This window comes from Syngnathus acus, chromosome 12, assembly GCF_901709675.1.
Source record: "Syngnathus acus chromosome 12, fSynAcu1.2, whole genome shotgun sequence".
Classification (NCBI taxonomy): Eukaryota; Metazoa; Chordata; class Actinopteri; order Syngnathiformes; family Syngnathidae; genus Syngnathus; species Syngnathus acus.
In genome coordinates this window covers 6755181-6777147 of record NC_051097.1, presented here as the reverse complement: position 1 = coordinate 6777147, position 21967 = coordinate 6755181, and the positions used below count along the sequence as shown (strand labels likewise).

Below are 21967 nucleotides of genomic sequence, written 5' to 3'. Positions count from 1 at the left end.
AATGAATCGAATAATGCAATAACCGATTGTAAAAATGATTTGATAGTGACAATCCTATTTACAACCATCCATTTATTAAAGTTCGAGGATGGACACAGACTTACCCATCCGTTAAGCGGCTCCCAGGCGGGTTGTCTATTGCACATGTCTCTAAGTATCCTGAGAACGATAACGCAGGACTTGAGTCCATTCACTCGAGCCTGAGAGCGACAGAAAAGGGATAAAGGGAACAGTGGAACAATAGGGATCGGGAAGAAAATGAATACAGAGGAAGTTGCCATCGTACCATAAAGACTGTGCTCATGATCCAAAGTGCCTAAACTCCAGAATTTGTCAGATGAAGATTTTTTTTTATGTGTGTTTTGGGTCAGTTTGTGAGTAAGGAGGACTGGTGTGGGAAGGGTTTTAAAAGGGAGGAATTGACATGATACAGGGCAGGCAGGTTCACAAAATAGCAAAAAGAAAAAAAGTCCACAATAGCCTTTGTAGCCTTACGATATTCACTTTTTATTTTAGGGTCAGTTCTGATGCACGGAGAACCGCTAATGCGTTGGTTACTCGTATCGTTTTCAAATTGGGCATTTTTGTTGTTGTCGGTCAATCGTCAGGCTACAAAGAGCATCGGGCAGGACGACAGGAAGTGAGCGGGTGCCGACCTGGAACCACTTGGCGTGTCGTAGCGCTGCCAGGGCCAACAGACATCTGTGTCTATCCAGCACCTCTCCCTCTTCCTCCTCCTCCTCCTCAGCCTCCACTCTTTGCGCGGCAGCACCCAACACTGCCACGAAACAATAACAACCCAAAACGTAAAACACACACATACACACATCACAGCTGAGCATGTGTGCTTCAATCCAGTCTTGTACGTGAATGCGTGCAGACACAACAATTTCCCCTGTGAGTGCACGCAGACACGCACGGGAACGTTTGCTCCCGCCGGCGCTCCGTCATGCCATCGGGGTCGCTCCATGTACCGTAGAAGCGTGTTCTACAATCGGCACATGAAAAGCGCACTATTCTAATAGCGTGTCTTTTTCAACACGGATCAGCTCGGCATCAAGATGCGCTGATCGTCCTACACGCAGGTAAGTTGAAAAAACACGCTATTGAAGAGTCACTTGCTTTCCGTACATGGAGCAGCTGACAAGTCGGTGAAATGAGAGAACTTTTGGAGGACCCCACCCCCCCCCCCCTAAACACACACCTCACGAGTGTTTGATTTACAATGCATCTTGACGGCAAGGTAAATCAAATCCCTCCGTCGTGTACTGAAAAAGCTTTTAAAAAGTATTTTGATCCGGTTCGCACCAGGCAGGAGTCAAAATAGTCCAAAAACTCTGAGCGAGCGCTCAATCAACTAAGGATGGACCACAGCAGGGTGAAGGTTAGCGAGGCTTGTCTCATTCTTATGCTTCTGTATTGAAGGAGGAAGAGCTCGAATCCAACACAGCCGTATATGAATGAGTTAGGTGAGGGGAGGGGGGGAGGTCCATAGACGGTTTCTGTGCAGGACTGCAAAACATGCTGAAATAAATGTTTTTCTTCATCCCTTCCAAAGCCTTTCCTCAAGAGGTATTAAGCGCAAATGTCAACCGCTATCGTCGATATGGAAGAAGCACAAGTGTGTTATCTGTGAACTCAGCTGGCCATTATGGCAGGCCGGCTTTTCTGTGCGTGTGTGTGTGTGTTTGCTTCAGTGTGATGTATAAAGCTGTATGTCAAGGTCCATCCCACATGGGACGGCTCAGATGTGGATCATTAGGAGCCTGGTTCCTCGATCCCGGACTGCTTTTCTTATTCTCTGCCAGCTGCTCATCTCTCATCACGTTCGTGAGCAAACAAAGGCGACAGCTGCACCTCAGATAAAAAAAGTACAGTGGGATCCTGAAAATCGAGTGACGTGAGGTCATGTGATTTGGAACGCTCCAAAAAAAAATTGGGCTCAAAATAAGCAACTTTTAGCAAAGGGAGAATGTCATGAAAACATAAAGTGAGCTTTCACGTTTTTAACGTTTGTCATTTGACTTGACTGGTCCAAATAATAATATAGAAAAAGTGAGAGCTGGACTGTGAACTCAATAATAAAAAAAAATAAAAGAATAAAAGCATTTTGATTCCAAAGTACTTAAGTGCTCGTTTTATGCTGACAGGCTTGTTTGTAAACGACACAAAATCAAATGTCACGTATGTGGTTTCAAGAGTGCCGCACGTGCTTGTGAGCAAATCCGTAAGCGCTCTTGTTGATCCGGCGGGTGGTACTTGTGTGCGTCATCTCTTAATGTCTGCTTGGGCGAGAGCCGCACGATGGATGGCGAGCTTGCTACTGCTCGGTTATTGATTCCGCCGCTCTGGCTTTGCTGGCTTCCCTCGCCCACGTCCCGCAACCAATTAGAACCACCTTCCCGTGAATTGTTGGGGGTGGGAGGGGGGTAGTGGAGAGTGACAATCCCACCAAAAAAATTTCTTCTCCTACCGTGGCCGTTCCTCTTCTCCTGCTCCTCCTCTTCCTCCGCCAGCTCTTCAGCCCCCTCGACAGGTAACTCCTCATGCTCCTCTGCTTCTTCCCCCTCCTCCTCCTCCTCTTCCTCCTCCTCCTCATCATCATCATCTCTCATGGCCGGGGAAGTGAGTGTGATCTTCAGTGTGAGTTTGGGCTCCGTCGTAGTCCGTACCACGATGGCCGCCTCGGGCGGGGAGCTTGTGACCTCGTATTTCTCCTCTGTCAGCTTCTGTCATGTGTCAGGCGGAAATAAAGTGGGTGGTCAGAGATCGAGGTCACACGAAGCGGAAGAGTCAAAAGAATCTCAGTGATGTCTTTGTAAAATGGAGTCTACAATACTTTCTCCTCAGGCTTAGAATTTGGGGAACTTCAAACCGTTTTAATGAGCACACATCAATCAGTAAAATATCTTCCTCAGATTAGAAGCAAACAAGATTTTAAGTGAGTAGCAGCCACGAGCCCATCGAAATTCAATTTGACTGAAATGAGAAAATCAGGAAGTGGAAGTCGCTGAAGCGAGGTGGGAAATTACGCTGCACGTTCTCACACATACGCGCTCGCCATCATCCCCGCTTACCTCTCGAATAAAACTAACGAGTAGAGGCACGGACGTAATTGATTGATTGGATAATTGCTGCGATATCACATCAAGTTGAAGGGATTGTCTTTGATAAATTGCTAAACGTATTTTATGCTAGCTCGCAATATTCTTTTACGCTGACATTAAAGAATGTTTACTTACTTTGGATGTGTGATGTTATGGTTGCTATTTCATAACTTTTAAAATGAAATACGACCTTTGACTTCTCCGATAGACATTTCACTTGCTGCTGTTTTGGTTAGCTAACAGAACGCAAATGGGCTCAGCAGTTACATGAGGTAATTACACTTACATTTTTTTTTTTTTTGCTCACCTCTAGTTGCCCGGGTAAGTTGTGACAGACCGAGTCCAAGAGTGTCTGTGTGGGTTTGTCGCTGCACAACAAGACCAGCTCCAGGTCCATGTCACCTTTTATGAGGAGGCCTTTCGCAACCAAGCCGATTCTCATCACTCCGCACAACACTCGACCGCTGCTGGACTCCCTTGAAGAAAGTTATTTTGTGATAAGATCAGAATATTTTTTTTTGGGATTCCAGTCACTCTGCGGGAAATATGATCCTCACCGGTGGCCTTCGGCGGACCCTTCAGCTTCCTCGTCATCTTCGGTGGCGTCCGCCGCTTGGCTGTCGAGTTGTCCGAGTGCCTCCGAGCTCGCCTGATCCAGCCAGTCCGAGACGTGTTTGAGGGCGCGCTCCACGTTGGACACCAACGTCTGAACCGCCACCAATTCGCAAGAGGTCGGGTAGATGGTGGAGTGCTTGGCCATGACGTGGCGGTCGTCATTGCTGAAGGAACGGAAGGACCTCTGCCAAGGAAATATATAGACGGCCGTTAAATCAACAGCTTTTAAAAAACGATTTTTTTGTTGGCGGACAGTCACGACGATATGTCGTGACAACACGGCCAGCTGCCTGTCGTGCGTGGCAGCATTACAAGCGGCGACTCAGATGTGGCCATTAAGTGATAACTAATCTAATTTCAGAGCAAAACCGACACAGCGGGGAAGTTAATTTGCTGTGTGGGGAGGGCTTGATGTATGACCCTGTAATCATAATTACTCTGCATTATAATCTATTATCTCGACATATGCTGTCATATACAAGATGCAAATGCTTCCCCCACACATTATTTTATATTAGATTATATTCAATACCTAGCAACAACTGCATTAACATGTTCCCACGCCAGAATATTTTTTTTTTTTACAATCTATCTCCTTTTTTCTCCACAAATCCAACAATATCATATCTGCCGGCTCACACTCTGGTGAAGGAAAGTTCATTTTTTATCATTAAGGTTATCGCACAATGCTGGGGGGAGCCTGAGGTGCGTGGCCCAGTTCAACACAGAAGGGGGCTGCTCTCGACAAGCTCCAAAACACTGCTGCTTATCTCGCAGACACACGTTTCCCTTTATTCTCTGCACTCGTATAAACACAGACACACACACACACTTTGCCAGATAAAGCCATTATAGCAGAATAGAGGATGAGTGCTGCACAATGAGCGAAGCCAGCCAGCCTATTTAGCGGCGTATGTCGAGTGTGACACCAACATCCAGGCTAAGTCCAATTCCTGGATTCTGCCAAGGACTCAATTGAGATTCTACAAATCTTTGGCAAGGAATAAGGGGAAAGACACAGGGGCCATAAACTCATTTGAGATTGTAATAGAAGCTCAATATATCGAGATAACGTTTTATTATTTAAACATAAAAACAGGAACATTTGCTTATGCTGCGTAAACAATGCCTGTATACTTAATGAAGGCTTTAAGCGAGCATGAACTCTAATGAATTATTCCAAATATAATTAATCCCAAAGGAAATTTACTTTTAAATCCAATTTCAACTGGATTAGACAAACTGAAATATTAGCATGACTCACCGAAAACCCTTAATGGTCATTTTCAGGGCCATCACTACATTATGTAGACTTGACTATATTATTGCTGTCAAAAAAATGATGTTGTTATCCCTTTTTTAAGTGCATGCTGACGAAAGCAGGAGGAAGCTTCAAAAATAAAAATCAATACTTTTCCCAAAATGTCTGAACACAAGCATTTCTGTATTTTTCCAGAAGGTCATTATCCTTCACGTGAGCGCTTCGTGCATGTGCACCTCCTCAGAAGTGTTTAACAAACCAACAGCCACAAATTTAATGAGCTGCCTCTAATGGGATCTTCTGTGGCAATAAAGTACTTTGTGAGCTCGTGTCCGTGTCTGCTTGACCGTGGGGGGGTGGGGGGGGGGTACCCAGCTGCTCCCCTCGCCATGTAAATTAGAGTTGTTATGAGGGCTCCCAGACAGGACGACGAGAGAGGCGGTACCATCACAAGGAGCTACGCGAAGGGGTTTTAGTGGAAAGGTCGGATGTCAAGGTAACATTAAAAACAAGCAATTTAATCAAGTCCTACGTGATGAAGCACCGGCGAGCGCTCTCGTGACCTCTTCGCATCCACAGCTAGTAAAAAGATTTTGTATGGTGTCGGTAAAGCTCATCCACGCAAGGATACGCACTCAATCTTGGAGATGACCGTCCTTGAACCCGCCTTCATTAGCGCACTAGGCCACGCAATATGCTCGCCTTGCTTGAAGAGTGTATTACGACATCCGTAGTGACAACCGGGCCAAATGCGAGCATTTTCTCTCAGCAAGCACCACATATTGACTTTCTCTAAGAAATCATTCTGAGCGATTTTTTTTTTCCTCCCCCAACAACAACAATCAATGCAGCCAGCCAACAATCAGATATTAAACCTGTTAAATTTTTGTTTGTTTGTTCCAATTAAGCAAATTCTGAAATACCGTATTTTCCGGACTATAAGGCGCACCTAAAAACCTAAAATGTTCTCAAAAGCCGACAGTGCGCCTTATAGTCCGGTGCGCCTTATATATGGACCAAATTCCTAAATTTAAACTGGCCCGAAGCATTGTGTCATGAAATCAATCATAAGTGGCCCGCTGAAGACTATGAATCATGAATCAAAAAGACTATGGATCATTATTTTGTGATTATAAAGTAACTTGTTGCGTCTGAAGTTGAAATAAAAAAGATAAAATGGAGAATGATTTGATTTGGTTGAAAAATCTGACATGATGCATTAATGGTGCGCCTTATAGTCCGGTGCGCCTTATATAAGGGCAAAGTTTTCAAATGGGCCATTCATTGAAGGTGCGCCTTATAGTCCGGTGCGCCTTATAGTCCGGAAAAAACGGTACTCCTAAACATTGTTGTATAAGCTACCGATTAAATAACTTTTTAATTATAATGAAATTAAATCAAATAAAATTGAATAAAATTAAATAAAATGGAATTAAATAAAATGATCAAGTTATTCATTTATTATTTATTCAATTACTATTATTTATTATTAAATTAATTACATTTAATTATAATTTGGTGCAAACAGTCCTGATTTTTTTTCTTCTAAAAGTTATTGCTATAATGAAGGGAAGCTTCACCCTGCAATTAATTAGTGAATTAATTAATCCGTCCACAGTACATTAGAGATGGATAAAACATTTTGTAAGAGGCTCGTCGGAAAAATTGGTGTCCCCTTGTTACTACATGCGTGTGCACATACAGTTGACAGCTGTGTGCCAACCACCAACACGTGACGCATTTGTTTATTGACGCGCACGTCGACATGCTGTTATAGCACAGTGCTATTAGACTGCTCACACTTCACAATCACCCACCATTTCACTTAACCCCCGAGGCTCACTGGCTTGTCAGACAGTGTTACACAATTTTCAACACAACAGACCAAAGTGCAATAAGTTCTTCTCAACGAGATATGTATGAACGAGGAAAATCACCATAACTGTTCATGTTGAAAAGTTGCCTATGCAGTTAAAAGTTTGTTGAACTTAAAATGACTTCATTCAATTTACGTTATCTTCAAAGGAAAATGTCAGAAAATTCAAACAACTTGGAAGACAAAAAAAATGGATGAAACTGCCACATAACGCAGACGACACATTTTCTTTAGCCTCATTTGCATGGGGTTTATTATGATTTAATTTATTAATAAAATATTTACTTGTATTTATTTATTTATTTACTTTTTATTTTTTAATTTTATCAGAATAACATTTTCAGTGACCAGGAGTCAATTGATTTGAATTTCTGTCTGTTGTGCAGAATATGTTAAGCAAATCAGCCATCATATTAAGACCACTTGTGTTTGAGTGTGTGTTTATAGCTCGACAAGATTTCTCATCCGCACTCACCTTTAATAAGTCATGTGGCTCGAGTGCATGTTGAGTGCTCACATAAGAGGCTACGGTGAGCAAATATTGAAAGCCGAGGCAGACGGACGGACGGAACGAAGGAACGCTGACGGCAGTGAGTAAAAAGGAGACGCCGCAAAATGTTCATGTGAAAAAAAACAAAAAGCTTTTTGTGACGAGGTTGACAGGTCATGCAAAACAAGGATTTCAGTTCAAATGGCCTTATCAAGCCATGGAGCCAAAAAAAACAACAATTTTGCCGCTTCTTTGTTGCATTCAGCAGCCGAGGGGAGATTGCATTAAAAATTCATTCTGTGCACTCTCCGCCAGCCGCTTTTATTGCGCTTTCTTTTTCAGCGTTAGCGCACGTGCGCTGTCACACACATCAAAAATAAGGTCGCCATAACTGACAATGGGAACTTCGTGTCCCTGCTGTGTTTTAGATGAAAATAGGACACCTGGACTAATTTGAGAGATTAACAACAACAGATCGATTCCATCTCATCATCTGTAAAATCTTTCCGAGCTTATTTTTGGAACGCTTTTACCGCACAAGCTTAAAGTCAACCAGCGTATTTGCACAAAGGATATGCTTTTTTTTTTTTTTTAAACGTCTATGCACTGACGAGTGAGGCGAGAATTAAAAGATTTACTCCTAAATTAAAACAAAAGCACCACTAAAAGCGGATGAGAGGTCTACTTTAGTAGATGGACTAACAGTCACTGTCGGCGCTAGCGGGGGGGGGGGGGGCTGCGGGGCACTGCCCCACCCCCCTTTCTAAATATGCTGGGACCTCCCCGGGTGTCAGGCCAGAAAATTGACTTTTGGCTATTTTCCGATGTTTCCGGGAATGTTTTTCAATATTTCTGCCTGTCCCCTGTAGGAACATTTATTGATTCTTCACCGTTTTCTGAAGATTTTTTATTTATATTTGTAATCATTTTGTGGACCCCCTTGAGTTATTCCTTGAATGGCTCCCACAATCCCCGCAAGTGCATATAGGTGCAACGGAACTTCACCAAAAAAGGCTGTTACATGTGATCTGACAATATTGTAGTTGGAGGTGAATGGTGAAGCAGCATGTGGATCATTAGCCGAAATTTGATAAAAAAAAAAAAAAAACACTAAAATGTTCAAACATTTGTGTTAAAAGTAATTGGGAATGTCAAGACTAACGCAGGCCTGCGTGTTCATTAAAAATAAAATCGACCAGCAAAGTCATTAAGCAAGATGCTTCATGTATCATGTGGTTGTAGGTGCCGACAACCTCGCCAAGGTCACGCGTATCATTTACCGCATCACCATAACTCAGGACTAATCACGTCGCTTGGTTTGCATGCGGCACACACATACACACACGCGTGTGTGTCTCATTACCCTTGGTAATTTACGACCTCAAACATGTGGCCATGTTCTGCAAAGTCCAACCTCAGCACCTTGGCTTGGTATGTCTATACATACCTCTCAATCGTACTCTCCTTGACCCCTCCCCCTTTCACCTCGAAGCACTGTACCCGAAAACCGCTCTCCCGCCATTTTTTTTTCTCCTTTTAATAATTCATCTTCCGCTCTGCTCGCCCTTAGGGAAAAGCTCCCGCCGTCACGGGCCGAGACCATTAATCAATCCCTTGTTTCTCTCCCTCTCACAATCCCACGTCCATTTTTGCTCACATCTTCTGCGGCAAAGTGTGCATTACCATGCCTATCGGAGGAGTGGTCGCCAGCTTCCTTGGGGGGGGGTTGCGGAGCAGAGGCAAGGTTACTGGTCAGGATGCCGCCGTCACAACGCTCCTCATGTGCTCCTCCGTCACTGCAGCCACCGCCCGATGAGAAGATGCCCCTGAGGGATGACAAGTTATTTCGTCAATTGGACAATATCTCATCTGTGCTGGCACTGGCAGGGAGCGTATGTTACAAACATGTTCTTGTTCTCAGTGATTGGCTCACACTTAAGCTTGACTCATCCCTCTCAAAAGTTATGCAACAGCTACTCTCTTATAGATGTGGGGGGGAAATATTGATATCACAATGTATTGTATTGTTACCTTATACTGTACAGTATCGTGATACCAGTATCAAAAATTATTTTATAAATGTAAAACATGGCACAATCTAATAGGTGTGGGGAAAGATATTGATATCACATTTATTGCATTGTTACCTTACACTGTACGGTATCACGATACCAGTATAAAAAATGATATTTTAAATAGAAAACATGGCACAATCTAATAGGTGAGGTTAAAAAAAGAGATTGATATCACAATTATTGCATTTTTACCTTACCCTGTGTAGTATCACGATACCAATATCAAAAATGATCTTTGAAATTTTCAAATAGCTCCTGTATTTTGGAATAAATCATCTTGTAGTGACCACACATGTTATCGTAAATTCATACTAGCATTAAATATTGATATAGTTACATTACAATATAAAGTATACAACTATACATCACTATACCAGTATTAACACGTGCCCAAACGTTCTCGTATGTAAAACGTCGATGGGATCGTCACACAAGTAAATGAGTGCGCTCCAACACGAACGCTCTCAAGGTTTGGCAGCGAACAGCAGTTGCCCGATTATGCAGGTGAGACAAAAGGGAGCGTTGAAACCAAATGGCTTCATCAACAAAAGCCTTCACTGCTTCAGCGGCTGCTTTGTAAGAGAAGACAAAAGACAAATTACAAGACTGACTTGCATCCCCATGAAAATGATCATTATGCATTTTATTTTTCAACCACTGTCAGCATAATTACTATATCGATTTTTCGCTGCAAAAATAAAAAGGAGATTTTTTTTCTCCATCTTCCACACACGGTAAATGAGCGAATGGGACTAATGATTATTACCGTGGGGACGCATAGAGCAGCTAAACAAGAAAGAAGGGCAGATTCCATAATGAACACGGACGGGAGAAAGGAAGCGTTTAAAGGGAGGCCAATTGGAAAAAGGGTGCAGAGGGGAACCATAAACAAGAGTGCCTGGTTCCTTATTTTCTCGCCAGCAGCAATCGCCCTCCATGCTTCGAGCCACTGGCCTGCAACACTGACAATTAGCTCCTTGACATACCTGGCAGCGACACTCTGTGCACTTGTGATTTGCCTGTTACATTGACACGAGGGGGGGAACCTCTCGTCCATCATGGCTTGGCCTACAAATGTCCCCACGTGATTTGAGTGCAGGTTACGTAAACAACGTGCCTTAAAGGGAACAAGGAGGAGGAGCCTAATTTCACCATTGCAGCCAAACAAGGTTTGACGTGAGAGTGAAGCACGAAAGGACAAAAACTATTTGAGGAATCTTAAAATTTGACCGCCATAAACCTTTTTTGTTGAAAGGTTGGACGAAAACACACCTTGGTAACAAAACCTGCTCGTATTGTAAACAGAAAAATAAAGTCGGTTCGCATGGGCCACAATATGCTATAATGGGATATCTAGGTCTGGATAAAAAAATAAAATTAAAAATCAAAAAATTAAAATTACTGCTCGTATTGTAAACAGAAAAATAAAGTCGGTTCGCATGGGCCACAATATACTATAATGGGATATCTAGGTCTGGATAAAAAAATAAAATTAAAAATCAAAAAATTAAAATTACTGGTGGTATCGATACTTGGTATCGGTAACTGGTATCGGTTAGAAAAACGGATATGGAACATCCCTGGTATAATCCATCAAAAATGTGTTAATAAAAATGAAAAATAAAGGGCTGAATATTTGCCACAACACCATATAAAAAAACAAAATGCACTGTTGCCCACTGGGCCTGGCACCATTGGGAGTTTCTTCCACACAATCATCTTCTCGCCACTCTCCTTCCAGTTTTTTTTTTTTTCACACATCATTAGTGTGCGTTTGTGGTTTTTTTCTCAAGAGAAGGAGAAAACTGGGAGAAGCCCTCGGTCATTAACCCCGGTGACGGAAATTGGACGTACACACATATGTGCACATGGGACAAAAAAAACCCCATTTTTTCCAAGCGTCAACATCGTCATCACTTCAGTTTGCTTCGAATTTATTTCTGAAGGCGAGTAAGTCGCCTATCGTGTCCTCCCTATCAGTTGGTCATTAAATCCGGTTTTCCCTACAGGGATGAAAGGAATCAGGCGGGGGATAACGGGAGGGACTGGAAGTGATTTTAAGATGACGGATAGATAGTGTGGGAGAATTGCTGATATGGCTCTGAACGGCAATTTACACCTTTCTCTTGTGATAACCATCAAAAGGGATGAGGCCTTGAAGAGACAGAGAGGAGGGAAGCCACAGTGAGTGTTAATTAGTGGCAACGGAACTGCTTTTGAGAATTGATTTGGACTATTACAAGATCTCTGTTTAACTGATTTGGAGTAGGTAAACAAATGGTAAAGTTGGATTATTACTGGCTGGTTTCAGGATATCCAGCAAAAAAAAAAAATTAAAATTAAAATATCATGACGGGTTTTTTTTCTCTCCCTATTGTTAGAAATAGAAATGTGGGAGAAACAAACCCCAGAAAATACCCAAAAGTCTGGCCTGGACCTGGAGAATTAAATTCCGGGGAGGAACAGTGCCCTCGCGGCCCCCCTCTAGCTCCGGCAGTGCCAGGTTTACTGGCTTTGTGACATTTGCATCTGGATAAACATGCAAAAATGTGCGATAATGAGTTGGACAAACACACAAATAATGAAAGTCGGGAGCAGGTGGCGCGCTCGACAAACTCAATTGATGCAGGAGCCCGTTTTCCAGTTGCTCCTGTCTTACCGCGTGTGAAAATAATGAAACGGAAAATGTGTTTGCTCAGCTTTGCTGGATGAGGGTGAGACAGGAGGACAGACAGGTGCTCTACTACCTGAGAGCTTATTTTGAGGCTTTTTGCCATTAACATCCATCACAGTCCATCCGACCATTCTACTCTACTCCAAGCGAAGCAGACTCATTTCTTGCATGATCCCTAAATGCTGACATATGAAAGCCATCCTTTTAGAGTAGGGCCACTAAAATTGGGATATGAGTAAAAAGGTTCTGCACTACTTTAGCACCTGCAAGCAGGCAAAATATTTGTGACTTATGCTTAAAGAGGCTTGAAGACAGGTTTTCCCTAAAGTGGACCTCCCATACTAGTAATTGATGACCCCTGCCTGAGACATAATGGATATTTCATGAATACACACAAATCTTTTTTTTTTTTTAAACTTGGGTCCAACTGCAGGCAAACTAAATCAATAAGGGCGCATTAGTGGCCACTGTGGATATTTGAGGAATAACACTGTCACCGTGCATATGTTTTATTTATTTTAGCATTCGTCGACTGTAACTCACTCTTGACTGGGTCCAGCCGCAGGCCAACAGAGGTCAGTTCGGTATTGATGAGTCGGCAAAAATAAATAAATGCTGATGGCGCTTTCGGGGAAGGGAGATAACATTGACAGAGGAGTGTAACTCTGTCTTCTTGATTATTGAAATGGAGATGGTGTGCATGCAGATATCCTGCTGAGAGTGGATCATAACAGTCAGGGTGATCGGCCACATTAGCTGAATAACAAAAAGAGTCTTTTCAAGTGTACCGATATAGTCGTGCGGTTGCACACATGCACATTGCTGGGCTCCTGCTGTGTTGATTTCAGCAGGACCAGATGGCATTTTCTGAGCTGCCAAGGCCCCGTATTCTTTACTGTCCATATAAATATATATAGCAAGTGTGTTTACTTGCATTCATGTTAGTCATAAAACAAATTATTGTGGACTGGAAAACATTTTTGGAACAGTAGACAATGTTACTGAGTGCCATAATATTATATCCAAGTGGTCTTTGGACTGGTTCTCTGATCCATTGACACTTAGTAGCTTAATCCTGCTTGAAAGGCTTTTCAGTGCTAAGCTCGCGTTAGCCAAAACAACACAAAGCTGTCCACAGCCCCACAACCCTGCCTTTGCATGTTTCACTGTCTTTTTTTTTTTTATTAAACAAAGACCCTCAAATGATTAAGGAGGCCCACAAGCTGAGGTGTGTAAACACAAGCATCTTCACTCCTCACATTTTTACTGCTTCAGTCTAAATCAAATGTAAATAATAATAATAATAAATATAGATATAAAAAATAAATACGAAGACAAAAATAGAGTTTCATCCAATTTTTATGGCACCAAACCTCGTTCAAGCCACAAGAGAGCTGGAGGCTTTCCCATTTGGCAAGAAGGCAGGGTACACACTGGTCTGGTTGCCAGCCAATCACACGACACTTAAAAGAGGCATTCACGCTCACATTTACACCTACGGGCAGTTTAAAGTCTTTAAATGACAGGCATGTTTTTGGTACGCGAGAGGCAGGCTGGAGAAGCCGGAGAAAGCTCATGTGCGTAAATCGGAGAAGTGACAAGCAGATGTGTTAACCACACACCTGCTTTGTGTGGGGAAAAAAAAGTACATTAAAATACAATGAAGTAAAATATGACAATACTACAATAACCAATAAAGCCCAAAAAGTATTCATCTAATTTCTCTACCTCTTAAATATATACTGCATTTTTTTTGCCCATTAAGAGATTAAAAAAAAAAGCGTGTTTGGGAAAACAAAGAATTATTCATCTAATTTTTCTACCTCTCAACTATATACTGCATTTTTTTTTTGTCCATTAAGAGATAAAAAATAGAATGTATGTTTGGGGGAAAAATAGAATACAATTTAGGAAAAACATGGTGCGTATACATTATGATTACAAAGCCCTGCTAGTGGAAATAAAAAGTAAAAGCACGACAGTGAGGGTTGTCCAGATGTGATCTAATTCCCTAATGGGGGTTTTACTCCACAACACTCAAAAGCAGGCTGGCGAGCACACATCCACGTCACTGTAAGGTATCCCGGTGTTCCGTTCTCATGAATAAAAGCGGCGGTGTGTGGCGGCAGATGAGCAGATAATAAAAGCAAAAGGTGCTTTTAGTCGATTGTAGAAATGGATCTTTTTTAAATCACTCTTATTTTGTATTTTCCACTGTTGGTTATTGAGAAGCCAATTTGAGAAAAATCCATCAAAATCATTTATTGGGTTGATTATTTGACTATTTATTATTGGGAACAGGGGCATACGTATACTCAAGCTAGTTTTTTTTTTTCCCCCCCCCCCCAGCAAGTGAGCCTCAATTTAAGGTAGTGTGCTCCACGAAGCCATTTCATTAAAGACTTCCTGTCTTGCTCTTCAACTCTGGGGAAAAGATGGGACTGAGCACCAGACAGGAAGACTGATTGTGGTTTTCGGGGTGCGCTGAATGTATTTAAAGTCTAGCCTGACAACACTGTGTGAATATTATTCATGTTTCTTCTTCCAAAGGTCAAATTAGCACAATCTTTGGTCACGAGTACAACCAAACAATCAGGTAAAATAAATAAATACAAAATCAGCCTCCTTCCTAAAAGAGCTATATTTGGCAGGAAAGTCGCACTTATGATCCTCGAGTGTGGCGTTGTGGGACAAAGGAAGCATCAAATTGCAAATGCGCACGGGACAATGAAGGGAAAAGGCAGTCAGTAAGCGAGTCAGCTTCATTCAACTTTTCCCCTTGGGATTGGTCACCATGGCTACGGAAGCGTTTTTTTTTTTTTGTTCAGCTGAGCACAGCACAATGAGAGAGGGCGCTGAGATACTGTCATACATATCAGCATATTAATAAGACAGCGACCTGAAATCGGCCATTTAAAATAAATATTTAGCTGTGACTTCAGACAGAAATGCTTTGTGACTTCTAATGGAAAGCGACGAGAACAAACGGTGCAGAGCGACTTTATCGTCTCGTCTTACAACACAATAAGGCTTCATCTATATTTTAAAAGCGTTGGAAAAAGCTGACAATAGGCAGAGAATAGTGAATGCCCGACTTAATGGCAAATGGGGGCTTTGGAGCGGCGGCGCTTTTCCGTGTTAACAAGCCGGGCCTTCGGCACCTACGTCTTCGGTGGGGACTAAGCTGACTCAATCCAGCTCTTAATGGCAGCAGTATCACGTCGTGGTGACAGAAACCAAAAATACTGCACAAAAACGCAACACACAAATCACTAGAGACGTGTGTTGCAAGAAATTTTACTAGATTAAATTGACATGGCAGTATCTGGAGACTGGGATCCCCCCCCAAAAAAGAAATCTATTCTGAAAATCTTTTTCCACTATTTAAAAACACTGAGTCAAGAAACATTTTTTAAAATGACATGATGAGACTGCATGGAATAAATAAATACGATTTAATGGAACACATTTTTCAGCAGTATTTACACTGCAATCGATTGTTAACGTAACTTGATAGGTGCTGCTGTTTTGGTTAGCAACAAAGTTCAAGTAGGATGACTGTTTGATGTCTGTGTGTGTCTATTAGGGAGGATGAACATTATTTGAGGAGAGAGGCTAATTACAGGGCAAGCACTTATTTGGGAGGAGGCAACACTTAGCCATTAATTGAGACACGGTGTCGGATTTAAAGACAATCTGGCTCGATTTATTTTTAAAAGTGTGCAAAATATGCGAGTTCAAGTTTGGCACAGGAAACAGACGCAGGTTTTCCTAACAATGTTTGGAAGAAGTCAGGCAGACTTTAATGATCATGAATTATTTATAGAATTTTAAGGCGCGTGCGTGTTTGTGTGTGTCGACGAAGGGATGCTCGCTCGCTCGCTGCTGCTGCTGCTGCTCGCCGGCAAAGTCACAGCTTTTTTTCAAGGACACTGCGGCGAAGGGGAAAGAAAAGCCAGAGAAGAAATGACAAAGAAGTATCAACTCAAGTGGAGAGACAAAGTCATTTAGTGAAGACCTGGGACGAAAGAAGCAATCCAAGCATGGCGAGAAAAGAAAGAATCACACTTAGTGCAACTCCGTTTCCATGAAAGTGAAGCTTCACTTCCTTTCAGTGTGCTCTAATTGGCGTCCAAACCAAACTGAAGCGTACAGCTGAGTAAAAAAATCTTAAATCCCAACTTAAAAGCAGCAGTCGCCGCCCACACATGAAAGGCGGCGGCGTCTGGTTCACTACGAAGGAATCGGCTAAACCTCTGCAGTAATCAATTATTTAACACATAAACACGCACAAGCAGACCAACAAACACCCCCACTGAGATGAGAGGGGGGAAGGTTGGCGGGTAAGTAGCTTGAAAGCTGCTTTCCATCTACCCAATGAAGACAGCGGCCGGATCATTTGCAAAAACTTAAAATGATTTACAAACACACCCAAGATGACTTTTGGAATAATAAATAACTATAAGAAAGTGATGGTTTAGTTATTTAGGAGGTGAGGTTTGGTTGGAAGCTCGAAGCAGGTTAGAGATCACAGAGGAGCAAGAAAATCTTTGTTGGGATCCAAATTTCACACTTAGGTAAAGACTTCATGTACTTGTGAGTGCGTGTGTGAAAACAGTGCTTGACTTCTCCCCAAGCTGTCAATTTGAAATTTGCAAATTATTCTCCATTAGCGGAACATTTAGCATATCATTTTCCAGAATGATTCTGTGTTACATTTTCTTGGATCTTTCTACTTGAACTTTGGATTGAAATCAAAAACACAAGCGCAAACACGCACGTTATCATTCAATCGGTGGGTCTTGGACTCAACAGGGGTGAGAGAAAAAAAAAAAAAATAAAATTCCACAACAGGGCAAGTCTTGTTTTCAGGATGTCTAGACTTTAGCAATGATGACACCCTGACAAATTCTTACAAAACATTGAAAACTTTGGAGACATGACAAAATGTTTGAAAGTCTTCCTCACCTCCAACTGTCCTCCACTCTTGTTTTTGGACCACTTTCCTTCTGGATTCAGGTCAGGTTTTGGTATCTATGGACAAAGAATAGATAATATTATGGATCACATATAATAGAGCTGTGCAATTAATCGGAATTCAATTCCGATAACTGGCATAATCGTAAAAAAAAAAAAAAAAAGTAAAATCCAATGCACCAAACAATACTTGAATTTAGATATGCTCATCTTTTTGTATTTTATCATTATCAAATTTTTGAAATTTTGTTTGGTCCCAATAATTAATTATAGTGTTACATTTATAAAGACAAGAAGTGTCGTTTCATTAAGAGGACAGAAATTCTCACATTTAAAAAAAATTTGCTAATGATAGAAGTCCGACCTCATTTCCATTCTCACCTTTCCTGTAAACAAATTACAGGGTAGAGAGGTCATCGTTATAAAAAAAACCCATTATAAACTTGATGTATTTGACTTTTAAAAATAAAACACCAATCATCATTGGTCAGGGAGCAATTTAGAAATTGCATCATGTACAATAATAGAGGCAAAATTGAAAATATGTCTAACATGGCAACAACAAAATATTGCAAGATTTTCCATTTGACTAACCGATATTGCTAATTTATAGTTCCACGCACCTCCCAACTTGGCAGTAAACCTGACAAGTGCAAGGAACACACAAACATGCACAAACATGAAACTCACACAAATGAGTGTGTGTGTGGTGTGTCATTTCAAGCATTCACGTTTTGTTAAGAGCTGCATGTCTAACGTGGGTGGGTGTAGGTTGGGCAATTATTATTATGGCCAGTTCAACTGGTTTCCAGTCATCAGTTGTGGTTTTTTTTGCTCCAGTATAAACATCCTAGCTTAGCGTTCACTAAAACCACATTTGGCCAATTCATTTTCACACATTTTTAATAGTGTTTGTGTGTTTATTTGGAGTCAAAATGGATTCTATTTACACAGTGACAATTACTCGTTCAAATTGTTTTTGTGATTTAAAAAAAACAACAAGAGCGGGATGATTCATTTTGTCAAACTAATTACATGCTAATGGCATAACTGCCAGAGGCGTGAGCATTTTTAAAAAGGGGAAGCTGTCAACAAAAGGCGTGCTTGAGAAAATAATTTTTGACATCTGGGAAACATTGGCGAGACATTTTGTTTTATTTACAGCCACTTCCTTGTTCGCAAACAATCAATGACAAAAGAGCAGATTTTTAGTTGGAAATGTCAAACATGTTCAATATTTAATCATATCACACCTGAGCCGTTTCAAACCTTTTTATGTGGACTAGTCTACCCTTAACACACCTCAGACTAAAGTCCAACCTTATCAGCCACAGGATCTGGGATCACATGGATGAAAGCCAAGCAGTTTTTGCTCGGGAATGCTCCACAGGAGCCCGTTTGCCCTCAGACCTGACTCTTATGTCTGCTATGCAAACAGTGTGTGTTGTGGTCATGGTCTCTTCCATCGCGAGTAGGTATGAGATCTCGTAGTAAACATAGCACCCATAATTCATCATTCTAAATTGAATGAGAGATTATATTGTCCTTTAGAATGAACAGAATAAACCATTTGAACCACCGTTAGGTTCACCCGGTGAAATACGAATCAAAATGCTAATCCTTCTTAATCTTCGTACAGAGTTAAGTGTAATTATGATGTGCTAGTGCCCTTATCCTCATTTCCATCACGCAAAATTTACATGCAACGCTAACTCCAATAAGCCAGTATTGAATTACAGATATCACACACACAGATGCATGGGGCTAATTCGTGGCTAATTCTGGGTGCAACTGCAGAATTGTTCATTATTGCATACCAGTATTTTATTATTATTTATTTTTTTTATTTTTTTTAATATATAAAATGTACACAGATATGGCTACTTCCTGGTGCATCTACAGAAATATTACTATTATTATTTTAAAATATATAAAAACAAACAGATGTATATGGCTAATTCCTGGTGCCCCTACAGAAAGATTCCCTGATGTACACTGTCCCTGTCAAATAAACTAAAAAAATAAAAAATAAAATATTTATTTATAAATTTATTAATAAAGAAAAATTGCATTGAAAGTGGTTGAGGAAAAAAACTGAGGTGGGAGGGGCTTTTGGAAGACAAACATGGAAAGCTGCCGGTTGTGTTCTTGCGATTCGCATTACTGCTGACCCATCAAAAAAAAAAAAAAGTGGCTCCACCAACTGTAGTGCAAGAGTGCCAAAAGTACCGCACATATCAGTTACCGACGAACCAACCAGCTGATGAGTGTCGAGACTCTAAAATCAGACATGGCTCTCACCGCCACACACAAATGAATCATTCATCAGTGAGCCCCAGTTGAGATTTGCCAATTACAAAGACATCACTGTTTCCAAGCTCCCTTGGTGTTAGCACCTGCAAAGTTGCCTCGTGTCAATATGAAATGAGGAAATCATGGCAAGGTCTCAACCCAGGCTTACCAGAACTGGACCCAGCCCGGGCATCGCCACTCATTCATGGTTGCCATAGCTACAAGGCTTCATTTTCGGAAGGGTGAGACTTTACTGTGTGTGTTGTGATGAGGTTAGGCGGGGGCTGCTCACACTTCCTGTCAAGCCTATATTCACACTTTTATTTGATGACTAAGACAGGACGATGACAGTTATCAGAGAGCTGAGACCTTAGACAAAATCAAGTGTCATTCCACACTGCATGTAAAGAGCAACAACCTGACATTTTTTGGCGGGGGGTAATTTTTGGGCCGTGCACTTAGTGACCTCTCCCTCGAAATATACGCACACACTATCGGGCAGATGACAAACAGGACAGAAACATTTAAGTCCCGCCACCTGCCCAGCAGCAGACAAATATAAACACAGTTTGTTCTTACGTTGCTATTTCTTAATCTCCTCGAATCGCTCAGCTTCTGCTTGCGTTCTTGCTCGCCGCAGTCAGGCTATCCGTCATCATTAGGAGGTGAATAGACGACCTGTCGACACCTGCAGCTACACTCTCTTCCCTTGAACTCTCTGGAGAGCAGAGGAGAAGGAAGGGGAAGGCTTCAAATTAAAGACTAAATTAAAAAATAGGCAGCCGTTATTTTTTTCATCGTTGAAATTGAAATCATGATGGATCAATATAGAAACCTATATATATCGTTTCAATTGGTACAGCACAAATAATGAGACGAGTGGTACTTGCGTACATAAAGATAAAATCAATCATTTGACCGATTATTTTGGCCAATGTTCGAGGGGCCATAATCGGTCGATTGAATCGGCTAGCCGATTCAATTTAATCGGCTAGCCGATTTAATCGTCTGCATCATGTGATGTATAACGAAATTGCTCGAGTAGCTGGAAAAGCCATTAGCAAACAAGCATCTTGGCATCTTTTTTAAAAATCTCTTATGATGCAGTCTACTCGACTGAAAAACGATTCGAGCGAATCGGCGCCATGAACAACAACATCTAATAATTGTCAGTCCAAATGACAACAAGTCAAGCAAATATCAATCAGCAGTCCCTTTTTTTATGCTCTGCTTTTACGCTCGCTTGAGCATTTGTAATCTACCTCATTTACCAAAATATTGAGCTATCAACGGAGGCAAGTAGCTGATGACTCTCCAACCAATGTTGGCTGGAAGCCAAGAGAGAGAAAGTTTAAAAGGAAGCGACTGGCTCCGATGGAAGATAAAGAGCAAAGAGAAAACAGCGAGACGGGAGGAGGACGAGCAGAGGACAAAGTATTGTCTCCTGTTAATATGTAAAAATAACTCTGCTGCTGCCTGCTGGAGAAGCTAACTGGGTCACACAATTCCCACAGAGGGAGGAAAACGCTATTGCATTGATTTTGTATCCGCCATCAACGTAAAACACGTCAACATGAGAAGCTGAGAGGCGGCGTGGAGCTATTAAGTCTTCGGGTTCAGGCAGTCCAAGTGCTTTATTATCCAGCCATCTAATTCTCTGCTTTGTTTTCGGCGGAACAATACACAACAAACTGAAATGAGACATACCCCAAAAATGTCTTTTGAGAGGCTTCACCCGAATCAGAATTCACATTTCATCTATATTTAGCCACGAGGCGTAATTAAATCCACGACTGTTTGATGTAAACGAAAACAAATCTGATCCGGTTGTGCGTCTGAGGAGTTGTTTCCTGTTATGCCGGCTGACAAAGCGGCAATAAAGCCAACCCGTAAACCATTAAAAAGGTGTTGGTCAGCAATTCCGAGCAGTAATTAAAATGTTCACACTGTGAGCCCGCAAGTCGTTTTCGAAGGCATGCTTCTTCCAACCGAGACTAAATATAGACGGCTATCTTACCGTCTAACATTATGTTACTAAATCACAATTGCGCTTCCCTCTAATATTCCAAAGTGTTGCCAAAGTGGATCAAACTACGGTTATTTAAGATGATTCCACGCTGGAAAGCAATACAAGGCGGGAGGCGTGCTAAATGGATTAACCTGAAGTGCTGCTCTGAAATTGGCAGTGTGGCTGACAAGAGGCAACGGAAATAGCCTCGGCTGCCTGAGCTGACCTCAACATACAATCCGCATTTCGGATCAACTGGAGGTCCCGTTGCTAAAATGACTCGAGCATGTTATGGTCGGACGAAAGCAACATACAAATTGTTTCTTTGAAATGATTTTTTATGATGGTGAAATGCTCCTGTTTCTTGAGGTTAACGGTGCATTGCTGGCTATTACCAAGCGTCTCCATAACCGCTTGTATATCTTGACACATTAGCATGCGCGTAAAAGCTGACGTGCTAGCAATAATTTAGCCGGTTTAATGATTATGAAAAGGATTTCGCAACACCAGAAGAAGAGATATTCTACAATATTAGAGGTTAGAAATGCTGTCACACAATAGACTCAAGTTGCTAATACGGATTGATCATGTT

General features: G+C 41.6%; 1 protein-coding gene across 4 annotated transcripts in view; it reads right to left on the bottom strand.

Moving 5' to 3' along the window:
* Window positions 1-21967, bottom strand: part of LOC119131817 (spermatid perinuclear RNA binding protein) — a 39363-nt gene that overhangs the window by 10449 nt on the left and 6947 nt on the right. For 3 of the 4 annotated variants that reach the window (XM_037266560.1, XM_037266558.1, XM_037266561.1), the window contains exons 2-8: window positions 17067-17132; window positions 9033-9175; window positions 3665-3906; window positions 3415-3583; window positions 2474-2729; window positions 657-778; window positions 105-200 (exon numbers count right to left, since the gene is read on the bottom strand). In XM_037266560.1, coding sequence (XP_037122455.1) covers window positions 105-200; window positions 657-778; window positions 2474-2729; window positions 3415-3583; window positions 3665-3906; window positions 9033-9035 — 888 coding nt within the window. In that variant the 5' untranslated portion in view covers window positions 9036-9175; window positions 17067-17132. Of the gene's footprint in view, window positions 1-104; window positions 201-656; window positions 779-2473; window positions 2730-3414; window positions 3584-3664; window positions 3907-9032; window positions 9176-17066; window positions 17133-19946; window positions 20086-21967 lie in introns of all 4 variants that reach the window. The other variant, XM_037266559.1, reaches the window with a different exon arrangement.